Source organism: Engystomops pustulosus, chromosome 6, assembly GCF_040894005.1.
Source record: "Engystomops pustulosus chromosome 6, aEngPut4.maternal, whole genome shotgun sequence".
Lineage (NCBI taxonomy): Eukaryota > Metazoa > Chordata > Amphibia > Anura > Leptodactylidae > Engystomops > Engystomops pustulosus.
Genome location: NC_092416.1, coordinates 135,930,363 through 135,957,399, shown reverse-complemented (window position 1 = coordinate 135,957,399; position 27,037 = coordinate 135,930,363). Strand labels below are relative to the sequence as shown.

Sequence of the window (27,037 nt, the reverse complement as noted above, 5' to 3'; positions counted from 1 at the left end):
GACAAAGCAGCACCCACAGGGGCGGGCCGCGGGAGGATTGCAGTGGCGTTTCTATGGTAACGCCTGCAATCGGGAACGAGCCGCCGGTGTTTTGCGTTAATGTAATGCCCGGGTCAAGGATCCCTCTGGGCGCGTTCACACGTTCCGCTAGCGTCACGTTCATAACACGACGCTTGCGCACAGGGGGCGGGGCTCGGGACAATCTTTATTTTTTAAGCAATTTAGACAAATAAGGGCTTATTTTTTGCGAGATGAGATGCACTGTAAAAAAAACTTCATTTTAGTGGGTTTTTAGCTTATTGAAGCAATTTTATTAACTTTTTACATGTGGAGGAAAATAAAATCATTAATTCTTGTTTTGGATTTTTAGCATTTTTTTGGGGGGGGTGTTCACTGTAGCATAGCAATAATATATTATCTTTATTCTACGGATCACTACGATTACGGTGATACCTCATTTATATAGTTTATTTTATATTTGTCCAATTTTATTGAAGGAAAACTAGAATAGAAAAAATTGCATTTGTTTTAGTATTGCCATCCTTATAGCGGCATAACTATAGTACTTTTTGGTTGACGGAGCTGGTTGTAAGCTTATTTTTTGCGTGACAAGATGTTCTTTTCATTGGTATCATTTTGGTGATTGTAACTTTTTCGGATCCCTTTTTAGAACATTTTTTGTAAAGCAATTTGATAAAAAGTTTAAATTTTTGGCAAGTTTTTGGGGTTTTTTTTTTACCACGTTCACCGAGCGGGTCCAATTATGATTAGGATTTATTGTACAGATTGTTACGGACGCAGCAATACCAAATAAGTGGTTTTTTTTTGTGATTTAGTGTTTTTTATACTTTATTACTTGTGTACAGGGAAATGTGGTGTTTGGGGGGACTTTCACTTTCTTTTATTATTTATTTTTATTTTAAAAAAAGCTTTATTTATTTTTTTTACTTTTTTTACAGTTACTGACATCTTAGCTTGAACAAGTGATCTTCTGTCTGTCCCCGACCATGATTCTGCTCAACGACTTTGTACTTCGCCTTGGCCACCACTGTGAGCAAAGTGGCGTCTGAGGAGCGACCTGCTAGTACCAAACCGCTTTGCGGCAGTCTCTGGTAAAAACTGGGTGCCACTTAGACTCTGCTCCCAGGTGTCGGTTTACGTCATTGCTCAAGGTGGTACAGTGGGTCCACTACCCCTAAACCTGACACAATATAATGGATTGCACTGTACTCCACAAAAGCAAAGCCTGCTACAAAATGGCACAATTGCACTGCATTTGGATATTGTTTCCAGCTTTCCAATACATTGCACAGAATATTAAAAGGAGCCGTTGCAAAGGAGAACTGTTGGAAGGTGGCGAGAAAACGCAAACGGAAAAGTGGAGGAGACTGGACCTTAAGGGGTTAATTGGAGGATGGCTTTGTGCATTCAGCATCTGATGGAGGGTCTCATGGAGCAGGGCTTTTATTTAAATATAAACCTTTAAAGGTAACAATATCTGTATACAACCACATAATTGACTTCTGAAACCTTAATGCAGAGAAAACCTTAACATTTTTCGTTGTTTGCACTTTTTTATTAAACTGAAATTGTAGGCAGATATAAGGTTGGTTTGTTCACTCATGTGCTAAGTCTTCTATCTCAGCTTCTTGCTCTTCATTTGGATTCTCTGGCAGGTCCTTGGAAAAATCATGGATAACTTCAGTGCACTGCTCATCCACCTGTACATCAGGAAGGAGAGATATTTGTCAGGACAACCAACGGAAGCTATAGGTGTGGCCAGGGACAAATTAAGGAGTGGGCACATGGGGCACTCGCCCAGGGCTGCTCACCACTTTCCTTTCACCCAGGGGTGAACCTAGCCTTTCTGCTTCCTGAGGCGAGCTATAGAAAGACGCCCCCCTCCCACTTCAAATATGTAATATATCAAGAAGTGTCAGGACCAGCCCCAATCACATTGGTTTGATTTGAAAATAAAGCAATGTAATATACATAGAGCATCAATCCATGTATTATAATAAACTAAGTGAGCTACCACAAAGAACAAAATGCATACTGCAATCCGCCATATAATATAAAATCAATACAGTGTGCCGCCATATATCATATAATATATACAGTGTGCCGCCATATACCATAGAATATATACAGTGTGCCGCCATATACTATATAATACATACAGCGTGCCGCCATATACCATACAATACATAAAGTGTGCCGCCATATAGTACATACTACATACAGCGTGCCCCTTATATACCATATAATACATACAGCGTGCCGCCATATATCATATAATATATACAGTGTGCCGCCATATACCATAGAATATATACAGTGTGCCGCCATATACCACATAATACATACAGCGTGCCGCCATATACCATACAATACATAAAGCGTGCCGCCTTATAGTACATACTACATACAGCGTGCCCCTTATATACCATATAATACATACATCGTGCCACCATATACCATATAATACAAACAGCGTGCCACCATATAATATATACAGTGTGCCACCATACACCATATAATACATACAGCGCGCCGCCATATACCGTATAATACATACAGCGTGCCACCATATACCATATTATACATACAGTGTTCCACCATATACCATTTAATACATACAGCATGCCGCCATATACCATATAATACATACAGCGTGGTGCCATATACCATATAATACATACAGCATGCCGCCATATACCATATAATACATACAGCGTGCCGCCGTATACCATATAATACAAACAGCGTGCCACCATATAATATATACAGTGTGCCACCATACACCATATAATACATACAGCGTTCTGCCATATACCATATAATACATACAGCGTGCCGCCATATACCGTATAATACATACAGCGTGCCACCATATACCATATTATACATACAGCGTGCCACCATATACCATATAATACATACAGTGTTCCACCATATACCATATAATACATACAGCGTGCCACCATATACCATATTATACATACAGCGTGCCACCATATACCATATAATACATACAGTGTGCCCCCATATACCATATAATACATAGAGTGGGCCGCCATATATCATATTATACATACAGTGTGCCACCATATACCATATAATACATACAGAGTGCCGCCAGATACCATATAATACATACAGCGTGCCGCCATATACCATTTAATACATACAGTGTGCCTCCATATACCATATAATACATACAGCATGCCGCTGTATACCATATAATACATACAGCGTGCCACCATATAATACATACAGAGTGCCGCCATATACCATATAATACATACAGCGTGCCGCCATATACCATTTAATACATACAGAGTGCCGCCATATACCATATAATACATACAGCGTGCCGCCATATACCATTTAATACATACAGAGTGCCGCCATATACCATATAATACATACAGCGTGCCGCCGTATACCATATAATACAAACAGCGTGCCACCATATAATATATACAGTGTGCCACCATACACCATATAATACATACAGCGTGCCGCCATATACCGTATACTACATACAGCGTGCCGCCGTATACCATATTATACATACAGCGTGCCCCCATATACCATATAATACATACAGCGTGCCACCATATACCATATTATACATACAGCGTGCCACCATACACCATATAATACATACAGCGTGCTGCCATATACCATATAATACATACAGCGTGCCGCCATATACCATATAATACATACAGTGTTCCACCATATAACATATAATACAAACAGCGTGCTGCCATATAATACATACAGTGGGCCGCCATATACCATATAATACATACAGTGTGCTGCCATATACCATGTAATACATACAGTGGGCCGCCATATATCATATTATACATACAGTGTGCCACCATATACCATATAATATATACAGCGTGTCTCCATGTAATACATACAGAGTGCCGCCAGATACCATATAATACATACAGAGTGTCGCCAGATACCATATAATACATACAGCGTGCCGCCATATACCATTTAATACATACAGCGTGCCTCCGTATACCATATAATACATACAGCATGCCGCTGTATACCCTATAATACATACAGCGTGCCACCATATAATACATACAGAGTGCCGCCATATACCATATAATACATACAGCGTGCCGCCATATACCATATAATACATACAGTGTTCCACCATATAACATATAATACAAACAGCGTGCTGCCATATAATACATACAGTGGGCCGCCATATACCATATAATACATACAGTGTGCTGCCATATACCATGTAATACATACAGTGGGCCGCCATATATCATATTATACATACAGTGTGCCACCATATACCATATAATATATACAGCGTGTCTCCATGTAATACATACAGAGTGCCGCCAGATACCATATAATACATACAGAGTGTCGCCAGATACCATATAATACATACAGCGTGCCGCCATATACCATTTAATACATACAGCGTGCCTCCGTATACCATATAATACATACAGCATGCCGCTGTATACCCTATAATACATACAGCGTGCCACCATATAATACATACAGAGTGCCGCCATATACCATATAATACATACAGCGTGCCGCCATATACCATTTAATACATACAGCATGCCGCCATATACCATATAATACATACAGCGTGCCGCCGTATACCATATAATACATACAGCGTGCCGCCATATACCATATAATACATACAGCGTGCCGCCATATACCATACAATACATACAGCGTGCCGCCATATACCATATAATACATACAGCGTGCCACCATAGTATATAATACGTACAGTTTGCCTACGCATACCATATAATACATACAGCGTGCCGTCGTATACCATATAATACATACAGCGTGCCACCATAGTATATAATACGTACAGTTTGCCTACGCATACCATATAATACATACAGTGTGCCGTCATATACCATATAATAGATACAGCGTGCCGCCATATACCATATAATACATACAGCGTGCCGCCATATACCATATAATACATACAGCGTGCCGCCATATACTATATAATACATACAGTGTGCCCCCATATACCATATAATACATACAGTGTGCCGCCATATACCATATAATAGATACAGCGTGCTGCCATATACCATATAATACATAGAGCGTGCCTCCGTATACCATATAATGCATACAGCGTGCCGCCATATACCATTTAATACATACAGCATGCCGCCATATACCATATAATACATACAGCATGCCGCCATATAGTATACAATACATACAGCGTGCTGCTATATACCATATAGTACATACAGTGCGCCGCCATATAGTATAAAATAGATACAGCATGCTGCCATATACCATATAATACATACAGCGTGCAGCCATATACCATATAGTACATACAGTGTGCCGTAATATACCATATAATACATACAGCGTGCCGCCATATACAATATAATACATAAAGCTGAGCTGTGATTGGTTGCCATGGGATACTAGAAATATTCTGACTTTCAGACAGCTTGATAAATCTGCCCTTATGTATCTGGCGCTGCGGAGACCTGGCTGGCTGGCATTATGGTAAGCGTGCCCCTGCTTTCACCCTTAGCCAAACTGGAAGCTGAAGATTCTGGCCTGGTATGGTCTGCAGTTGCGTTTTTTTTTTTTTTTCATTTTATTTTTAGGGGCCTCCATGGGAAATTTCTGGTGTTATAGCTCTTCTCTGAATAGCAATACTACTAGCATGGTAGAAGCCCAAATGTGACTCACCTTGTGTCCAACAAAGACCTGGTCATTCATGCTTCGCCTTTGTAATTTATTGCTGGACAAACTGAGGTCTGTTGTAATGGGATTCAATTTATGTTTACATCCTGGAATAAAAATATCCACCTGAAAAAAAGGGATAAAGATTCACAACACATACAGAGTTGATAAAACCTATTGTATGTATGAATTCAACCCACGTATGTCCTCAAAAAGCTCCAAAATATTTCTAAATTCTAAATTCTTCTACTGAATAAAGGTGAACAAAGTGCTGAATTACATTACTTAAAGGCAATTCTCATCTTGTCACTGACTGGAGTGATTGCAAAAGAAACAAATAGTTTTGGCATATGAAATGGCCAGGAGTTACTGCATGTGCCACAGCTCGCATGTAGCAATGAATCCTGAATCCAGGTGGTGGGGCAGGGTTCAATAACGCATGTTATTGGCTGGGGTGGTCGTATCCTAGGATGACTATTTTGTGTGGGCACGTGCAGGGGCTATCTATATACTGAGTGGGCACGTGCAGGGGCTATCTATATACTGAGTGGGCACGTGCAGGGGCTATCTATATACTGAGTGGGCATGTGCAGGGACTATCTATATACTGAGTGGGCACGTGCAGGGGCTATATATATACTGAGTGGGCACGTGCAGGGGCTATATATATACTGAGTGGGCACGTGCAGGGGCTATATATATATACTGAGTGGGCACGTGCATGGGCTATATATATATACTGAGTGGGCACGTGAAGGGGCTATCTATATACAGAGTGGGCATGTGCAGGGGCTCTCTATATACTGAGTGGGCATGTGCAGGGGCTATCTATATACAGAGTGGGCATGTGCAGGGGCTCTCTATATACTGAGTGGGCACGTGCAGGGGCTATCTATATACTGAGTAGGCATGTGCAGGGGCTGTCTATATACTGAGTGGGCACGTGCAGTAGAGTAGAGTCATGTCTAGCTTGTCACGGCTCAAAAATGTTTTGGTAAAAAAAAATGTGTATAATTTTATGTATCAATGTGGGAGCGGAGTGGGTGGGGGCGGGGCACAAAAATCTTCCAGTCAGGGGCCCCAAAATTCCTAGTAGTGGCCCTGGATAGGAGAGTCACCACAGTTACCACTCAGAAATTCAGGGGGAAGAACTCTTTTTGTTCTTAGAGCTACAAATATCACAAAATGTGACACCCGAGTTATGCTCGTTTTTTAAAGGATTTTGACACACGAAGCTCAAAATGTTGGCCATCACTATGTTAGACCATGATATAATGGTCCCAAACTCAAACCTAAGGTAACGCACCTGAATGCCACGGTGGGTCATTCCTCTAACATCTCTCTGCAGGTCCCAGTCTGAGGAATCTCCATGTCTCTTATAAAAATGCCCCCGTCGTGGGGTATGTGTTTGTCCAGACAGTTTCCTATCTGCCTTGGTGCACAGTGGTACACAAGGTATGACATCATAAGGACTGCCAATACATGAACCTGTACATGAAGGAGTGAACTCTATTAGGTATTTACATTCAAGCCTAAAATCAGACAGCGTTTTAATAACTTGTCACAAGGTAATCACCTTTATTTGCCTTGATCTCCTCTAGGTAGAGCACCAGCTGCCTGTCAGTCATGCCCATGATGCGTGTGCCACGGGCAAAGTCCACCATTACACTAGACTTTGACCTCTGTAACTTTGGGAGCTGTGGAATAGCTTCAAATTTTTCCTGGTAGTATCTGTTTAGAGTGAAGAAAACAATGTTTAGCCACTGACACCGTAGCTAAATCCTAACTCAATTACAATGCACGTGGAGATGACATTTATTCCAATATTATATTACTTCAGATCCAGATCCTCAAAATGTTGGCCATCACTGTGTTATAGACCATGATATAATGGTCCCAAAATCAAAGCTAACGTAACGCACCTAAATGCCAGGGTGAGTTATCCACCTGATGCCACTAGAGGGCACTTGTAGCATACATATTTTGGCATTATATTATACGGAAAAATGCACATGCTATGAACTTACCCTACTGGCAACTTTGTGTTCCCAGGATTTTAGCATGTAACTGTATCTTGGATAGGGTTCAACCCTAATAAAGATGTATTATGGTGGACAGGATCTGCGTTTTACTTTGGGCCCCTATAAGTTCTGTGCACACCCCCTGTAAGGCTTTAAGATGAAGTTCATCACAGAGGAGCTAACAAAGAGATTTGCACCGCATTTAACAGGGGGTTTTGGCGCACGCGACTTTCATGCGACACAAATCGGGGGCGTTGCCGTCGGACAACCCAACTGATTCGGACTAAGGGCCGGATTTAAAATTCAAATTGTGTCGCAATGCAAGCACTTACATCGGCAAGAAGAGGGTGATCTCCGGCGCACCTCAGCGGGGAAGCGACACATGCAGGAAATCGGACACACGAGCTACGTGAATCGCACCACAACGCAGGATCGTCGGACAGTCCGGATCGGGGATAGCACGCAGGACGGGTAAGTAAAAGTGACCCTATATTGTCTTCACATATAAATGCATAAATATACATAACTCACATGAAGTCACTTGAATGATTTCTACTCACTTTGATATTTGCTCTGCAGATTTTCTGGAAAGATGACATTTTTTCAAGAGTCTAGAGATAGCATCAAATAAAACTGTATCCAAGTATTCCTGATCAGATACTGGCAACATTCGGCGTCTTTTGTCTGCAGAAACAACCAGTTTTGGTAAAAGTTATCTAAAGCAAATTCACATGTGTGCTTGAAGTTTCTTTATAGGATCAAAATGATGAAAACAAACAAGATCACATATCCGTTTTAAAGAAAATCTACCATTTGATTTGATGTATTATGAAGCAAGCGTGCCTTGAGAATGCTGTGGCTACAATGATGCAGGATCATATCTTGGTTAACACCTGTGCAGAGTGGTTTTGTTGAAAAAACAATTATAAAATTCAGGACTTGGGAAATCTGGATCCACATTACACACAAGCTTTCTGAACAACCAAGACATGACTAATCAACCTGAGCAACCAGCTGCTGGGGGATGGTGCAGTAATTGATTATTCTGCCTGGCAGGGAGAACAGTGATTACATCATTCTCTGGTGCAGTGCATAACTAATGTGAAAGGAAAAGTGCTGAGCCCAGACATAGAAGTGACAGAGCTTCATTATCATAATTTTATAATTGTTTTTTCAGTAAAACCACTCGGCAAAGGGATTAAACAAGATATGATTCTGCATCAGTGTAGCTACAGCATTCTCAAGCATTCTCAAGGTATGTTTGGTTCATAATGCATCAAATCAAATGGTAGGTTTCCTTTATTTTCATTATTCTTTTCCTATACAGGGGGTCCCTTACTTAAGGACCACCCGACTTACAGACAACCCATAGTTACAGACAGACGCCTCTGACCTCTGGTGAAGCTTTCAGAATGCTTTACTATAGTCCCAGACTGCAATAATCAGCTGTAAGGTGTCTGTAATGAAGCTTTATTGATAATCCTTGGTCCCATTACAGCCAAAAATGTTTTAACTGCAATTGTCACTGGGGCCAAAAATTTTTTTGTCTGGATCTACAATTTTTAGGATTTTTAGGATGTTTAGAAAACGCTTGTTCAAGTATGCTAGCACAGCTGAAAACAGTTTGGCTGATAATAGAAGCTATAAAACTGTAGAATAAAAACTCTTTTGTGACCGGAGCTCAAAAACGAAAAAGACGATCCATGCACGTTTCCTCCTTATTTGTGCACCAAACACAAGGGATCACTTTCAGGGATAAGTCACCATTCAGACCAGAAACCGTCAATATTTTCACTCCTGTCCTAGTCTCCTCCACTCACTGTATATAAGAGACATATCCAGACATAGTGTAGACAGTTTCAAACTTTTCAAACTTTTATTTCCAGTTCTACTCACATATGTAGATAAAAAATGCGCATATCACAAATAACTCCACGAGGACGCCAATCCTTGCGAATCCTTCCGCACCATGGTCCGCGCTCGGGGCGCCGAGCGTGGACCACGGTGCGGGGATGCTAGTTCGGATAGAAAGATTAATAAAGTGTTAAAACGCTTTAAAAATGTTTAAAAACATAACAAAGATAAGCGCCGGCACCAGCTCACCCTGAGCTGGTGCACATCATGTGCTGCTTAGAAGCCCTATCCAAAGTGGTAGGTTTCCTTTAAACTTTGGTCACAACTGTGGCGGACCCTTGTTCTTCTCATTTAGCTATTCGTGTAATTGGTTATCCTGTACCAGATCTGTTAGTATGTTGTAAATTTAATTGCTTCTAATGTTCTCCTTCTTTGTAATTCAACAAAAATGAATTATATAAAAAACACATAAATTAATTCAGGCTGATGAGTAATTTGTATCAATTCAACTCAACAGATCTATGATAGAGGATAGCGTTCCAACATCAATAATTGAAAGAATAAAATCAACCTTCCCTCTACACACAATACTCTGTAGATTTATAGATATATTTATACAATATATATTTAGACTCACCAACCGTTATAAAAAATCGCTGATCATCTGTAAGAACTAAAAGGAAATCGGAAAAATTCACCTTCCCGTCCCCTGCAGAGGGAAGTAGAAAATGGCATCAGGCTTCTTTGTCAATCCAATAAATATTTGGAAACTACATAAAAATTGAGATAGAAGTATTAAAACTAGCCTTATCCAAATTATAGAATTAAAGGGAACCTATCAGGGACATCTATCGTCTTCTGTATAGAACGCATATGTTTTCATTGCATTTTGTGTCGGTATTGTGTCAATGTCTGATTTTGGTTTGGTTGCAGATGTCAACTTTGTGCCATCGTCAATGGTTTATTTTTGTGGGCAAATTGACATCTACTGAAGTCCGTGGTCCGCAAATATTCAAAATAATAGTTCATACACCAAGTTGCAAATCAACCAAGGCCTCATAATAAAGTCAGTCCAGTCAAATTTTACTATAGATTAGAAATGAGCTGATCTGATGGTCCGGTTTGGTGCTCGGGTTCAGTTGCCTGACCCTAACATATTGCCGGATTAGCTGTTCGGGTGCTCAAAATCCCCCTGGCCAATCATAGCCAGGGGTGGTTTCTGGGGGGTCTAATTTGCGGAATTGGCTGTTAGGCTGCCAATTCAACAATATGTCAGTGTCAGGCCGAACTCCCAACCCGACCATCCAGTATGGTCATCTATACTAGACAAGTAATAATGAATCTAGAATAATATTGCTAGTAAGCACTTACCATCAATATCTGCACTCTTCAATGCCTCAAAGGCGTCCTGATGAGATAAATGTATTCCCATAGTGCTTAGTGTATACTGCAGGTCATTCATGTTCACCCTCTTTGTTTTATCTTTACGAAACAACTCAAATGCATCTTGAAAAGCTTTACGTGTAAAGTTAATGGAAAAGGAATAAGGAATATAAATATGAATTTTTTGTAAAGCAATCTTTATATTAAACATATTTTCTAACCATTATTTCGATTTATTTATATATTTCACGTCAATATCTATACTGTATAGCACACATTTTAAAATACATATAGACCAATAATTTTGTATGTAATCTATGTGACTGCTTTTAAGGCGACGGTCACATCTAATTTTTTTGCTCCACTGTAAGTATATGTTGAGAATATTCCCAACATACAACAAAGGGTTGTAACATATCTCTGAAAGCAGGAGGAAGTAATTTGCCAGTGCTCAGAGTTTCTCATTTGTGACGTAAAGCTCTATATGGTATATGGACATTCACATTACTGAGGGAACAACCAAGGTGTACATTTCGTGGAGGCACACATCTCCAATATGCTATAATACAATTTGGTGCATGTATACATTGTTTACATACACCAATAGGGTGTAAAAACGCCTACTACCCAGATGAAGGCCAAAAGGATGCTCTGGCAGTATACGTCAATGGACATGTTTTGTGTGCGTGACGGGAGCTTTCCTGACATATCCACTGGACGTGTAAAAAAAAGTATAACATAGCCTAAATGTCGTTAGCTAAATAAAACATTTTTTTTTTTAATTCCAAGCAGAAATAAAAATGAGAATACTCTAATGTGTTTACATTGTTAAAGGTAATTTAATACCTTTGAACATTAGGATAATATCCACAATATTGTATTTGTTAAATGGAGCATCCATTAGAGCAGTGGTTCTCAACCTTTCTAATACTGTGACCCCGCAATACAGTTCCCCATGTTGTGGTGACCCCAAACCATATACAAGAATATTGTATTTGCACCCAAAACACGATAAAATCGAGGCTCCGATGGCTTTAGGCGACCCCTGTGTTTTGGTCGTTCAACCCCTGCGGGGGTTGCGACCCACAGGTTGAGAACCCCTGCATTAGAGGGACCCCACAGTCCGCACATTTATAGAGTTTCTACTGAATACAACAATACAGCAGCTGTATTAATCAAAATGTGGTTGGCCCCCTATAGCATTCACCAGTTAAAAACAAAACATAGACACAAAACTGGGAAAAAAAGGTTCACCTTCTACTAGGTCAGAAGTCAAATTCACATTGGGAAGTATCTCTTTTAACATTTCTGGTGACTTTCGAGATGGAGACTTTGCAACACTAGTCTGTTCTCCTGAAACTTTATGATCTGTAACCACATTGTTTTTGTTCTGTGAAACTTCCCACCACTTCCACCTTCTTGTTGACTCCTTCGTGTTGCAAGTTTTTTCGTGGTGCATCCGTCGCAACAGTCTAAGCTGTGAATGGTTCTTATAAGATGATTTTGCCCGTCTAAAAAATAAATAGTACTCAAATTTTAAAAAAAAACAAAGGGCTCTAGTGCTTTGGAGAGTTTCTGAAAAAAATCTGTATAATCAATGCCACAAAATGACAGGAAGAAATCTACTTCTCAGATTTTGTATTGAGGCCGAGGCGGTACAGTATGAGCTAACAGAAGTCTACGGGAAAACTAAGGGAATTGCCTGAAAGCAAAAGTTTATATTTTTTGCCGATTTCAACTGATCAGGGCTTTTAATTTTTTATTCAGATCATTAAAATTGAAAGCTGTAGAGTGATTGACTTCTATGGGTAAAAAAGACAGTTTTAACAATCTAAATGTTCAGAACACGGATCTATGTGTAATTACACTTACACAAATTCTTCACTTTACTTTCTATAAGTCATTTTATTGCACTGGTTAAAAGGATTTGCCCATGAAAGAAATTTTAGTCCCTTAGTAATGTTTACACAATAAAGATAATTTTTAACCCATTACAATTTTACTTAGTTTTATTGCTCTTTTAGTTCCTATAACTCAGTGATGGTCAGTGTAAAATTCCAGAGTGTGTCTAACAAGACACTCAATGATCCCTGTGTTCTGACAATCTGCTTAGATTATCAGGCTACAGGTTTTTCAAACACTTTTATTTAGCTTCTGAACATTCTACTAGTATCTGACACATAGAAAAAGAGAGATGAGACAGATCAGACATGAGAGCTGATGAAATCCATGCAATGGATATAAAACACAATGACACTCTCGGCTCTGCTAACTCACCTATAACACACACAGAGTCAACTCTGATATATGCCTCCATCCTACTCCCTTGGTTAAAGACCTTTTCTTGCCTGTAGCTTGTGGAATTAGTCTCTGCACACTGCTGCTTGTTGGCAGGAAGTGTCAGAGTCGGCCTTGTAATGCAGTGGGGAGGGGCAGGAGGCAAAGAGCACTGCATATGCAGACCAGAGAAGCTATTCATGGGAAGAATCCGACCATAGTCAGAAGATTCACGGTCTGATCCAGGGGCAACCAATTTGCAAACACCAGGACTGATACGGATAGGTAGGAATTTTATCTGTGAAATGCTGTATTTTTGTTAATATAATTAGAGAATATGTTATTTTTTTATCCTAAATGTATTTAAGAGTCTTAAGTGAGAGCAAATCTGATAGAAAGACTGTTACCCTTTCCCAGAAAAGTGCAATAGGGGATTACAACCAGTACATGTGCCAAAAGTCGGCTTCCAGGGAGCTGCATCGCGAATAGGCTGCGTTGGGTGTGCGTCCCATTTTGTGTAAACGGTAAACGTATAGGGGTTAGATAAGCCTGGTGCCTGGTGTAAAGTTGTGTCATCCTGTTGTTTGATGGGGATACTTTAATATCTATAAATATAAAGAAAAGAAAATGTGCCATATGACAGTACAAATACATCTTTATTCAAAAGTCAACACACAAATCACCCAACATAGGGATGATGGACATTATAAAAACATTTAAAAATGTACCAAGTACATATCAGAACATGCAGTTGGTGCTGCCACGTAAGGCAGTCCAACAAACCATTTCCTCCACCGACAAAAAATGGGTATAAGAATCACCTCTGGTAGTGTGTTAATAAAAAAGACGGTATATATGTATGAACACAACACAGTATCACAAAAATATAAGTATCACAATGGTATAAGAGAGCAATGTGCTGTCCCTATTGTACTTAATAATAAGTCAAAGAGAGCATGTGTGTCTGGTTCCCATACATTACAAGTCAGTGAGACGGGTCAAAAGTCTATGTGAAGCGGAGTCTGGTACTGTCCAAAGTCAGGGTGATACAGTCGGTGGATTGGAAAGGGAGGGCTCCCCGCGCGTTTCGTCCCCAGACGGGGACTTCCTCAGGGGTTGAAGTGAGGGAGCCCTCCCTTTCCAATCCACTGACTGTATCACCCTGACTTTGGACAGTACCGGACTCCGCTTCACATAGTCTTCTGACCCGTCTCACTGACTTGTAATGTATGGGAACCAGATACACATGCTCTCTTTGACTTATTATTAAGTACAATAGGGACAGCACATTGCTCTCTTATACCATTGTGATACTTATATTTTTGTGATACTTATACTAGAGCCTGTGTTGTGTTCATACATATATACCGTCTTTTTTATTAACACACTACCAGAGGTGATTCTTATACCCATTTTTTGTCGGTGGAGGAAATGGTTTGTTGGACTGCCTTGCCTGGCAGCAACAACTGCATGCTCTGATATGTACTTGGTAAATTTTTTAATGTTTTTATAATGTCCATCATCCCTATGTTGGGTGATTTGTGTGTTGACTTTTGAATAAAGATGTATTTGTACTGTCATATGGGACATTTTCTTTTCTTTATATTTATGCATTGTAATATATGTGCCGACAGAGATCGTGTACATTGAAGGTTGTGCTAGGTCCTTTATACAATTTTCAGATACTTTAATATCTGTGTAAATATCGGATGGCAAGCGGATACCTGCATCCTGCCATCTTTGTGCACCTTCCATTTCCTCCAGCTGAGGTAGTGCTGCATCTGCCAGATGGGCATATCAACTATGGTATCCTTAAACTGTGTGATGTTTTCCATAGCTGTAGCGCCATTCTAAGTAGAGGTAGCATGTGGCATGGGAGGTGAGGGGATGCGGCCATGACAGGCAGGACTGGGAGGAAAGGAAAATGATGTAATGAGTAGTAGCGGGTGGTGGATTATAAGTGATTGTTGATAGGTGGTTTTAAACTGTGGGGAGGAGGTAGTGAGGGTTATATATAGGGGGCTCAGAAAGGAAAGCCATCTTCTTGGCTCTAGAAAATTGTTGAATTCTTGTTTAGAGGATTGGTGGTAATTATTGGGTCTGTTGTCAAGAACTCTGCTCTTCCATCATTTTAACTTGCACATTATTGTATTTGTGTCTTTCAGATTGTTAAACACGTTTTCAATAAAGGCTGTGACCAATCACCTTCCAACTTATAAGAAGTTGTCTGTGTTGTTTTATTTAGTTAGGGGGTTGGTCTTTTTCCTTTCTTTCCCCACATTTTCCCCCAGTCAGATATTGCCTGGGTCAGGGACCATAAGGACTGTAATTGTAAGTAGTGGTGTAAATGGTGCTTAATAACTTATTTTTACATCTTACACAGATTTAATTCCATTTACTTACGGTTTTGCTTCTCTTTCTCCTAAAAGACAAACAGTATCTTGTGTGCTTATAGCTGATGCCAGTGAAGGGATCCTATGATTTCTCAGAATGATGTCATTAACCTTGTCAGAATAAAAATTTGTATTACATTTATTTTACATGTTCTAATTCTTAAAGGAAATCAACCATTTCCAAAAACAAAAAAACAGCACTGAGATCAAGATGAAGAGGAGCGATGGTGAGTAATTCTAGGTTTTTTTTGTTTTTTATTTTGAAATGGTTGATTTCCTTTAAAACAAATAAGCTATTGAAATGCTACATATAAAATGAAGGCATTCTTCTACAACTCTTTATTATGTCCTGTCTTGTTATTTTGTTGTCAAAGAGAAAATTGTAGAGGAATGAAAGGAAATTACCAAAGATAAAAATATGAATATCTCATAGAATGGTCGAAGCAGAAGTGGTTCTCTGCCTCTCAATGTGCTTTCCGGTCTTGTGACCACCCCAACTACGGTTTGAATCAGGTCACCCTTGCAGTCGTTAACATAGTGGTCACAGAGCACCTACAATTTTATAACAGGGACAACATTTATTATGTTGTGTGTGCTAGTTTTTTTTTTGTTTTTTTTTTGTGTACCCATTCCTCATTTTTAAAAGTGTGCCTTGTGCAATATATTTATTATGTGTTAGGAGAATTGCTGTGTAGTGCAGAATATGATGGAATATTTACATGTTGCATTAGAAACTTTAAGAAAATTGTTTTGTGTGCCCTTGTGTAGGACTGAAGGAACTTTGATATATGGTGTCAACCCGCTTAAATCTATGGTTGCTGTATTACAGAGCTATACAATAAGGAGCCTTATAAAGACCTGGTGCAAGAAGTTATACATGGTTTCTGTTTTCTTTTTTTTTTTTTTACCTGTGTTCCCTTTTCAGCAGTCATTCCAGAAGGTGCAGTTTTTAGGTCTTGTGTTTTCGGTTCTTTTATGTCTTTGTCTTTAACATTTTTCAGGTCTAATTTATTATTTTTAATATAAATCTCTTTATGCTGTAACCATAAGCTTTCACCTTTCTCTAGATCTCGATTCGGAGTCTTTTTAATGTGTGTTTCTATTTTTGTAATATGAGCTGTTATATTGGGATGTGACTCCCTATTTTCAGGTTCTATGCTTTCCCGCTCAGGTTCTTCCTCTGGAATATGTACAAGTTCTATTCTTGTGTCTTCGTCGAAAATCAGTTCAGGCCGAGAATTTAGAATCAGTTCACTTCCAGCTTCAGAGTCTTGATGTAACACATGGTCTTCTAGTATTTCTAGGTCTTGTGTCTTCTGGGTTTCTATTGGTTTGCTTGGATCATTTTCTATCTGGGTTCCACTTTTTGGCTGGACCTCATTGTGGTCTTTCCTATCATTATCTGAAATCTCTTGGGACATATGTTCCCTATCCTCAGTAAAGCTTACCATGTCTGCCTTTATGCCTTTATCTGGATTGGTCCTTAGATATTGATCTCTGCTGATATCTGGGATATCTTTAAGAATCGTTTCTTCCTTTTGCTCTTGGATCATTAATGGAGATGTCTTTCTCCCTTCAGATTGCACTTTGATGTTCTCTAATAATATATCGTCCTCAGTTTCTGACTCACTTCCATTAATGTAGATATGTATGTCTTGTCTTTTGTCCTCTTTTGCGGTCTGGGTTTCTGTAGGTTTACCTGGATCGTTTTCCAGCTGGGTTCCATTGTCTAGCTGGACCTCATTGTGGGCTTCCAAATCGTCATTTGTAACCTCTTGGGACATATGTTCCCTGTCCCCAGTGAAGCTCACCAAGATGTCTGCCTCTATTCCTTTATCTGAACTGGTCCTGACAAATTGATTGCTGCTGTTATCTTGGATATCTTTAAGAGTTATTTCTACCTGTTGCTCTTGATACATTAAAACTGATGTCTTTCTCCCTTCAGTTTGCACTTTGATGTTCTCAAATAATATATTGTCCTTAGTCTCTGACTCACTTTCATTTATATAGAAATGTATGTCTTGTCTCGTGTCCACTTCTGTGTTTTCTGCTGTGAAATGTTTCTCTATAGGAGGTTCTTGCTCAATAAAAGGACTTTCTGTGGTCTCATAGATGGAGGCATGAAGCAGTTCCTGACCTTTTTTTAGTTTCTCCTCAGCAAGAGCTTTGCTGATGTTTTCCTCATGACTTGGATGTATTGGGCTATCTTTTTCTACTTTCTTAGTTACCCTGTCTCTCTTCTCTATCTTGTGAGAAAGAAACTGCATGATTTTATTTGGTTTTCGTTTTAGTGAGTCATTTTTTTCAGCTTCCTCTTTTCTTGTTTTGCGCACACATAGTCCAAGGAAATGCTTCAGAGGTTTGGAGGATGTATCCCTATGTTTCCAGAAACAACGGATCATAGTAAACAAATGCACAATGAACCAGCCACCAACAACAGTATTTTTATACAGTTCTCCACATCCCGTGTAAAAATTCAGACATTAATGATAACATTTTTGTGGCCAGCACTTGTGAGCTTAGATATACATTTAAAGTAGGCCTAGGTGACCTCAAGTGACTTCCTGGCAGAGAGTATAGGGGAGAACAGTATGAAGAGTAGCTGCTTGGGGGCCACAATATGAAGAGATTATGAACAGATCAAAGTTGTGACATTTTGGTCAGATTCTGAATCTGGCACCGAATCGCTCTTTTTTATCGGGTTTCCTGAAAATTACCGGTTTGCGCTGAATTGCCTCGGGTTTTTGGCGCATGCACGTTTTTGTGGTGCATCGGCGCCGGCATGCATGCGACAGAAAAATGGGGGGGGGGGGGTGGCCGTCGGAAAACCCAACGAAATCGAAAAAAAACACGTTTTTTTAAAAAAAAAAACATGCACCCAGGATAGGTTGGTGAACTCCAGCAGACCTCGGCGCAGCAGCGACACCTGGTGGACATCAGGCGCACTACCTTAGTGAATCACCAGAAGACCAGAATCCTTGACAGAGAATGCGCCACTGGATCGTGACAGGACCGGGTAAGTAAATGTGCCCCAAAATTCTCATCTCATCAGGCTTGTGGTTCTGTGATCTACAAAACTGGGGATATGGGCAATTAAAGAAATAGATCACATTGAAAACTGACCAAACTAGGAAAACATCAGGTCCATTTATTTTCATACACTAAGTGACTTCAACTATGACTCAGAACAGAGTAGTGCATGCTGCATTTTTCACATATAGGATCGGATCACCAGAGCATCAAAAACAGTTTATGCGTGCAAAGCACTATAGACTATCAATGAGTCAGAGTTCTCCATGAGTGGAGTTCAATGTAGACTAGGATAGCACTCATAGGCCGCGGTCACACGTTGCCTATAGGCGTCTGTTCATAATGCGACGCTAGCGTCCCGTTATGAACGGACGCCTAGCGGAATGTGTGACCGTGGCCATATGAGAAAGTCATTCCTGGGCAAAGGATCATTTGATGCAGCAGACACTGCTCCAGCTGTACGCCAGTGCTCCTTAAATGTAAGATGGCCTCATTGGTATCTATTTTCTAGAGACAAAATTCCCTCTAAGGGCATCTATTATGCATTTAAAGTTATTGTGACCTCTGCGCATGTGAATGAACAGGTGATCAGTTGAGGATCTGTATGTTGAACCCCAGAGAAATCTTTTAATATTTACTGAAACACTGTAACACACTTACTCTGAAAGACTAGTAGTATCTTGTGCGCCTCTTGTTGCCATTGCAGAAGCAATTCTAGGAGCCTTCAGAATGTCCTCACCCTGCCAGAATAGAGGGCACAACATGTTGAGCGGCATATCCTTTAAGATGAACACATTCCATTTGTTATGTATTTCTGATTTTCCCACGATTAAATAATATTCTGGATTTATGCTTTAAAATGTTTGTCTGTACAACTATATTACCACATATAGTTTTATAACAGCATTGTCTTTTCTATGCAGTGTCAGTTTGGCATAAAACATTCCTGGGCTAATAGACTGGAAAAAGACTTTCCTATTGAGCCGGGTGCACAAGGGAAGCCTCGGCATGCTTGTGCGAGACTTTCAGACTGCCGGGTGATGTCACCGGCAGTCTGAATATACCTGGCTGGGACCCAGTTAAAATAAAAATAGAGGGGGTGCAAATAAATGAATAGCCCCTGGAGAAAGGAGGCTCTCAGGTGACATAAACCTAAGCGCCTCTGACTCATTAGAATATTTATAATTCTTTATTTATGTAGTGCACACAGATTACGCAGCGCTGCACAAGCGAGTCAAATTGTTCCCTGTCCCCATGGGGCTCACAATCTAAACAACCTAACAGTATGTTTTGGAGTGTGGGAGAAAACCGGAGGAAACGCACGCAAACACGGAGAGAACCCAGGGCCCCAGTGCTGCAAGGCAGAAGTGCTACTCACTCAGCCACCGAGCCGCCCCAATATTTAATATAACTCTTTATTTTAGCAATGCATCTGTGATGAAAAGTAATATAAAGTGTTTAATAAAAAAGAGAGGGCAACCAATGGAGTTTACCATCAGTATATCTTATGGCAGATGTCCTTCAAATTGGTCCTATTCAGAGGTCGCACTTACATTTCTCCAGAAGGGTAATAATACTCCTCTCACCATTTTTGAGGAGTAATTTCAGCCGAGGAGGAGTACGAAATTTTCAGTAATACAAATATATAACTCCTAGTCGTATATAGTGTTAATAGACTATTGTTCCATATAATTATATTTTATTTGTAAATATCCCCTATGATATGTAAAGCGCTACGGAATTATGATATATGATTATCATTATTATAGACGTCTATTTATAGAAGAAAATTGTTACAGCCCCTGTTTTTGTAGCTACTTTAGAAAATTATAGTAATATCTGGGGCTGATGTCGGCCCCAGAAACCCCCACAGTGTGGGTCGGCGCCAACACTGGTCCCAGAGCCACCCACAGAGTGGGTTGATTCCCCAAACCCCTACAGAGTGGGCCAGGACTGACACTGCTTAATTTATTTAATTCATTTTTTCGTTATTGGGGCCTTGTGATGTCATTTTCTTTGCGGGATGAGATGCTTTTTCCAGTGTTACCATTTTGGGGTTGGTATCCCCTATTGTTGAAAATTTTGGAATATATTTTGAGGTCAGGAGTAGAAAAGCATTAATTCTGTACTGGATTTTTTAATTGTTATCTTTATTGTATGGGTCGATACGATTACGGGGACCAGACTTGAATATTTTTTCTTACATTTTACTAACTTTGCCAAATAAAACCTAAAGTGGGGAAAAAAAATCTATCATTTTTTCCATTGTCGTCTTCCAAGTGGCATAACATTTTTACTTTTTTGGCTATTGTGCTGGTTGATGGCTTGTTTTTTGAGGGACATGTTGTACTTTGCACTAATATAATTCTGGAGTACATGTGTTTTTTTAAATCACTTTTTATTGCATTTTTTGTGGGATTCAATGGGTATAAATCATACTTTTTGGCGTGTTTTTAACGGCGTTCAGTGTGTGGGTTCAATAATTAATTACTTTTATTCTACGGATTGTTACAGACGCGGTGATACTATATGTGGGGTTTGTGTTATGATTTAGACTTTTTTTAGTGTTATTTCTCTTTATATGTTATGGGATTACGGGCATTTTTAATGATTTATTACTTTATTTTTTATTGATAAACTTTTTTTTTACTTTTTCCACCATTGGACATAAACAAGCAATCATCTGATGTATTGCAGGGTATTAGCAGTGTCAGCCTATGCACATGAATAGGCTGACACTGTGCCTTTAAGATGAGGTCATAGACGCCATCTTTCAGGCAGTGCCTACAGGTCCTGATCGGACCCCACGGCTGTCATGACAACGTGAGGGGGGTGGGTGATCGTGGGGAAAAGACCCCCAAAGGCAGGTTAAATGCTGCGGTCGCGCTGACTGCGGTATTTAATGGGCTAAACACCCGCGATCAGAGTCCACTCCGACCGCGGGTGTTACACTGGGGTGTTGGCTATTAGTTATAGCCAGCACCCCCATATATCCCGATGCCGGTTCGGCTCAGATCTTGAGCTGAACCGGCATCAGCGCTGCGTCTGATATATCGGTTCAAGAGGTTAAAATAGTTGTGTTTAAGATGAGTTTTGTGTGGTGAAATGAAAAACATTAGGAATATACAGTGCATCATAACTTGCTGCATAGCAATAGACTCAGCCCATCTCTTATATTACCTGCAATGGGAATGTAAGCATCAGAAGTAGTCCACGGCCAATTAAATATTGTTTTACATATGTCATCTTCTTGTACAACATTTTGATATCCTGAGAAGGCACCAGGATGTAGTTTGTCAGGTAGTGTGATGCATGTGCCAATATTATGCAGTCCACTGCCCCCTTACAGCTGCTGTGCCCCGTAAACCAATTCCTCCACATGTCCCTCCTGTCGTCTCCAAGCTCCGCCCACAGTCTGTGCTCAGTCAGGAGGGGCCCGCGGTCATATAAAATAGAGTGGCACGCGGGCAGCCAATAACAAAGCCCCATAGACGCTGCTTAACATCAGCAGCGTGAAAGGAGCTTTGTTATTGGTCTTGTGCGCACTGATGAGCGGTGTGCAGTTTCAATCTTCATTATGATCACGATTCGCAATCCTGCAAATGAGCGCATCGGACCTCTCGACCCGCGCGCTACAGAGGATAATCGCCAAGCGTAATTTTACGCATGGCGATTATTTTGGGGGGTAATAGTGCCTCACCATGCGTCATAGACGCGTGGTGAGGCGTTAATGCGACCTCTGGTCCTATTAGGTGAATATGGAACACACCATCCATACACCCTAATGAACCTGTGGTATAGTGTCCTAAATCACCCAAAATCAGCAGTCATGTGCAGCTACCATGTTTCTCTGAAATTAAGACCTACTCTGAAAATAAGCTCTAGTTACAAACAACTATTCCTTACCAATTTGTCTAGAGGACCCTTTTTGGCGGCCCTGCAGGGTCACTGGGTTCTCATTTTGCCATATCTCTTTAAAGAGAACCCATCACCACATTTTCACATATACAGCCAGTGACAGGTTCCTATAGAGCCCAATTAACTAGCTGACACCCTTCTTTTAGCTAATATTGTTTCCCTTACATCCACATAAAATCACATTTTATCTCATATTCCCTGGCATCAGAAGTGTCCTGCTCACCTTCCATCTACTCCTTATGCCTCCTTACTATTCAGTTCATGCAATTCATGTCACGTGACCAGGGTGACATCATCTCAGGCCTTTTAGCCTCTTAACATTAGCAAACTGTACATCTGATCACTTTAAGTCACAGCAGCCTCCATGGACTTCTACTCCTCCTCATCCTCCATGGAGGCTGCTGTGATTTCATGTGATCACATACATGGTGTACAACTTGCTATAGTTAGAAGGCTAAAGGACCTGTGATGATGGCACTCTGGTCACATGACACAATATTTCCCATCTGTACATAGAGCTTTATCTGTCTGTAGTTGAATATTAGCAGACAGTCCCTAAGTACAAGGAGGCAGGACAATGATTTGAAGAGTCAGTAAAGCTAATCTGCATATCAGAAATCTGTAATTAAGGTGCAGTACCTCACTGGCAGCTAATTTTAGGTGATTTGGGGACAACTTGTAACCCTTTATCTGCAAGCATTCTTTGTCAGGGGGTCAAAATCTGGTGACACGTCCTCTTTAAAACACAAAATAGGCTGGAGGCCGGTCAAGGCCAGAATGTAGATCCTTTGAGCGTACATGATCTGGCTTCTTACTTCTGTTATACATTATCTTTATTGTGTACATTTAAATAAAACAAATTATATATAGTTACAAACAACTATAGTGGGCATTTACCAGTGCTTCTACACCAGTTTCCAGTAGCAGCATTGCAATAATCGCAATTTCTTGCTCACTGCAATTATTTTTGTAGAAAAGATGCCTCCACACTGGCATGTGGCATACCTTGTTTACAGGTATTTACATAAAACTAAGCTAGTGGTATGGCTGCCTGACAGATACATCAAGATGCCTATGATTCTTAATGTATTGCCTGCAACAGAGATGCTGGCCTTTATCATACACACGAGAACCGACGTATGATAAATTCTCCCTTATATCGATGTGTGCACTAGATTATGATGAATCTCCTCCCCTCTCGTGGCCGGTCTGCGCAGCGTTTATTTCCACGCCAGGACCTACTGAATAAATTATCAGCCCCTGGAGCAAGGGGGCGCTCAGGTGATATAAACCTACCTGGTGTCGAAATTTACGCAGAATTCGAACTTTCACTAATGAAAGCTCGCAAACTGCAGTGATTGTGCAAACACCGGGAAGGTTTGCTAGCAATTGCGATTATTACAGGGTTTCTATTAAAGTTTAATGGCATTGAAACCCTGATAATCCCTGTGTTCCTAGGTGCCATGGTTCAGATCTAGCTGTCTGAAGTCTGCTCCCCTCCAGCCTGGCAGCTGAAGGCAGTATGGAGGAGGAAGCAGATCTGCAGACAAGAGGGGCTCATTATATCCTGCATTTATTTACAATGAGATATAAGAACCTCAAAAAACCTGTACTTCTATATACACACTGCACACAGCAGACTATGCCGATAACTAGAGTTTTATCCCCTGCTACAGACAAGTCCTATGTTTCAAGATTGACTTTGAGGGTCTGCAAGATTTCCTACGGTTTAAACCTTGAACGGCCGCGCCCACCTTCCTCCTCGGGTACATCAGGCGCCGTAATACAGACGTTACACGGCGCCCCTGGTGGCCGGAGATGTGTAGTGCGGGTCACTGTGTGGTGACGCGCCGCACATCCTCGTCACGTGATCGCCCGCCTCGACTGCGACAAGTCATCCTCTCCCCGAGAGATAGTAAGTGAATATTGTGGCGGTATACAGCCAATGTCATCCCACTGCTACCTCACAGCGCTTATAGAGACTGGGCCGTGCAGCTGTGCCAGGCACTGGGCAAATTTATAGTAACTTGCACTATACTGGCAGGAATCGCCTCATGTGTAAGTTACATACTCTTACCCCATGTGCCAGGCTGTATTTACAAAGAAAATCTAATAGAAAACGTAGTTAGACCTACCACATCATGTCTGCTGGGCTTGTATGCCGAGAGCCTTTTTGCACTACAATGACTTCATGTATTTCATGTCAAACCCGTCCCCTGTGCACTCACCTGATACAGCACTAGTGGGACGGGTGGGCGTGCCAGGCGTCGGAGCCCCTGTAAACAAACAACGGCATGACAGCGACGGACCCCGGAGCTGCGGAGAAGGTAAGTACAAGCTTATTTTTTTAAGCCCTTCCAGGCCATCTGTATATTTTTTAATACCCTAAGACCGGTGGCACGCGCGGCGTTTTGAACCCGTTTTGGAGCCATTTTTAAGCAGTCTGTTAACCCCTTAACGCTCTGCGCCGTAGCTCTACGGCGCAGAGGTATAAGGGATGTATGAAGAGGGCTCACTGGCTGAGTCCTCTTCATACAGAGGTGGGGGTTTTTGCATTTTGCACAAAACCCCCACCGCTAATAACCGCGGTCGGTGCTTGCACCGATCGCGGCTATTAACCCCCTAAACGCCGCCGGCAAAGTCGCCGGCGGCGTTTAAAAGACGGCGGCGCGTGGGCGCCGCCATCTTTTTTTCGATCGCCACGCCCCCGAACGTCATCGGGGGGCGGCGATCAGTTGCCATGGTAGCCTCGTGTCTTCTTTTGACACGAGGCTATCTGGCAGCTGCATATTCGTTACAATGAGCCAGTGGCTCATTGTAATGAATGTGCTGCAAAAATGCCATATATTGCAATACAGAAGTATTGCAGTATATGGTAGCAGCGATCTGACTATCTAGGGTTAATGTACCCTAGATGGTCTAAAAGATAGTGAAAAAAAAAAGAAAAAAAAAAGTTTAAAAAATAAAAAAAATTAATAAAATATTAAAAGTTCAAATCACCCCCCTTTCCCTAGAACGGATATAAAACATAACAAACAGTAAAAATCACAAACATATTAGGTATCGCCGCGTCCCAAAATGCCCGATCTATCAAAATATAAAAACGGTTACGGCCGGCGGTGACCTCCGAGGCGGGAAATGGCGCCCAAATGTCCGAAATGCGACTTTTACACCTTTTTACATAACATAAAAAATGAAATAAAAAATGATCAAAATGTCGCACAGACCTCAAAATGGTAGCAATGAAAACGTCGCCTCATTTCGCAAAAAATGACCCCTCACACATCTCCGTGCGCCAAAGTATGAAAAAGTTATTAGCATCAGAAGATGGCAAAAAAATTTTTTTCTTTTTTGTACACATTCGTTTAATTTTTGAAAATGTATTAAAACACAATAAAACCTGTATAAATTTGGTATCACCGCGATCGCACCGAACCAAAGAATAAAGTAGGCGTGTTATTTGGAGCGAAGAGTGAAAGTCGTAAAAACTGAGCCCACAAGTCCAATTCCACATTTGGAATTTTTTTTCAGCTTTGCAGTACATGGCATGTTAAAATAAATAACATTACGGGAAAGTAAAATTTGTTACGCACAAAATAAGCCCTCACACAGGTCTGTACACGGAAAAATGAAAAAGTTATGGATTTTTGAAGTTGGAGAGCGAGAAATGAGGCGAAAAACCCTCCGTCCTTAAGGGGTTAAAAAACGCATGCGTTTTGGACCGGTTTTACCAACTGTCTTAATTAAAATAGGTCAATAACTGATGCGTTTTCAAAAACCTCTGCATTAACAAAGCATTAACAAAATGCTAATGTAAATGCATTGTTAACACATGCGTTAACATCGTATTTACATTGCGTTTTGTAAATGCAAATGTTAACAGTAATGTAATTAGGCAAATCACCTCTATATAGCTGTTGTCATGCGTTTTGAAACGCAATGAAAACGCAACCAAATAGCACCGTGTGACGGCGCCCTCGATCAAAAAGTGTGAAAGCAGCAACAAGGCTACCTGTGAAGTCTTTTATATACAAATGTCATGCATATATTCATTTTATACAGACACAGGAGTGAAGAGGATGATTGCCCTGACCCACCACTTCCACAGATGGGGATAGAGACCCCTAGTCCTAGTAAGTAGATGGTACATAGACTTCATGAGACGTACATAAGTGATAGGTTAAAATTAGGGAGTACAGGGGTCATGTACTGGAAGATCCTTTGTAGTACAGACTCACTGCCAGAAGCAGAATCTCTGGAAGCCATGTACATCCAGCCTGTGGATAAATGTATATTTCCTACAGAAACACTGGGAGAGGAGGCATAGAAATACTAGCATTTGATATCACGCGGTACTGCTTTGCCCATCAATGTCAATGCTGCTCTATGTGAAAGAATGAGAAATGC

At 40.7% G+C, this 27,037-nt stretch overlaps 1 protein-coding gene and 1 long non-coding RNA gene across 6 annotated transcripts in view; one reads left to right on the top strand and one right to left on the bottom strand.

Annotated features, from left to right (window-relative positions):
• Nucleotides 1–1,554: 1,554 nt before the first annotated feature.
• EFCAB3 (EF-hand calcium binding domain 3) lies at nucleotides 1,555–24,490 on the bottom strand. Of its 5 annotated transcripts, none has more exons than XM_072111187.1 (12): nucleotides 24,385–24,490; nucleotides 19,373–19,452; nucleotides 16,591–18,058; nucleotides 15,693–15,793; nucleotides 12,267–12,523; nucleotides 11,001–11,144; nucleotides 10,267–10,338; nucleotides 8,336–8,459; nucleotides 7,331–7,485; nucleotides 7,061–7,242; nucleotides 5,761–5,880; nucleotides 1,555–1,721 (listed from the first exon to the last, which is right to left on the bottom strand). In XM_072111187.1, the coding sequence occupies exons 1-12, from the start codon at nucleotides 24,400–24,402 to the stop codon at nucleotides 1,617–1,619; spliced, it is 2,826 nt and encodes a 941-aa protein (XP_071967288.1). In that variant the 5' UTR covers nucleotides 24,403–24,490; the 3' UTR covers nucleotides 1,555–1,616. The 5 variants fall into 5 exon arrangements, with proteins under 5 accessions (XP_071967288.1, XP_071967290.1, XP_071967291.1 ...); XM_072111189.1 differs by having other exon boundaries at nucleotides 24,357–24,449; XM_072111190.1 differs by having other exon boundaries at nucleotides 24,366–24,423.
• The window catches only part of LOC140064371 (uncharacterized), a 34,461-nt gene continuing 31,831 nt past the window's right edge, over nucleotides 24,408–27,037 (top strand). Inside the window, exons 1-2 of the long non-coding RNA XR_011847758.1 lie at nucleotides 24,408–24,545; nucleotides 26,693–26,763. This is a non-coding gene — a long non-coding RNA (uncharacterized lncRNA). The remainder of the gene's footprint in view (nucleotides 24,546–26,692; nucleotides 26,764–27,037) is intronic.

What these genes read in the sequence shown, in the direction of transcription:
- EFCAB3 (XM_072111186.1), bottom strand. Translation starts at nt 21,973, where the DNA reads ATGTTGTACAAGAAGATGACATATGTAAAACAATATTTAATTGGCCGT. An exon ending in TGACCCACCGTGGCATTCAG is followed by an intron (nt 5,881 to 7,060) that starts GTGCGTTACCTT and finishes CCTTTTTTTCAG; the next exon opens with GTGGATATTTTTATTCCAGG. An exon ending in AGGTCTTTGTTGGACACAAG is followed by an intron (nt 1,722 to 5,760) that starts GTGAGTCACATT and finishes CCTGATGTACAG; the next exon opens with GTGGATGAGCAGTGCACTGA.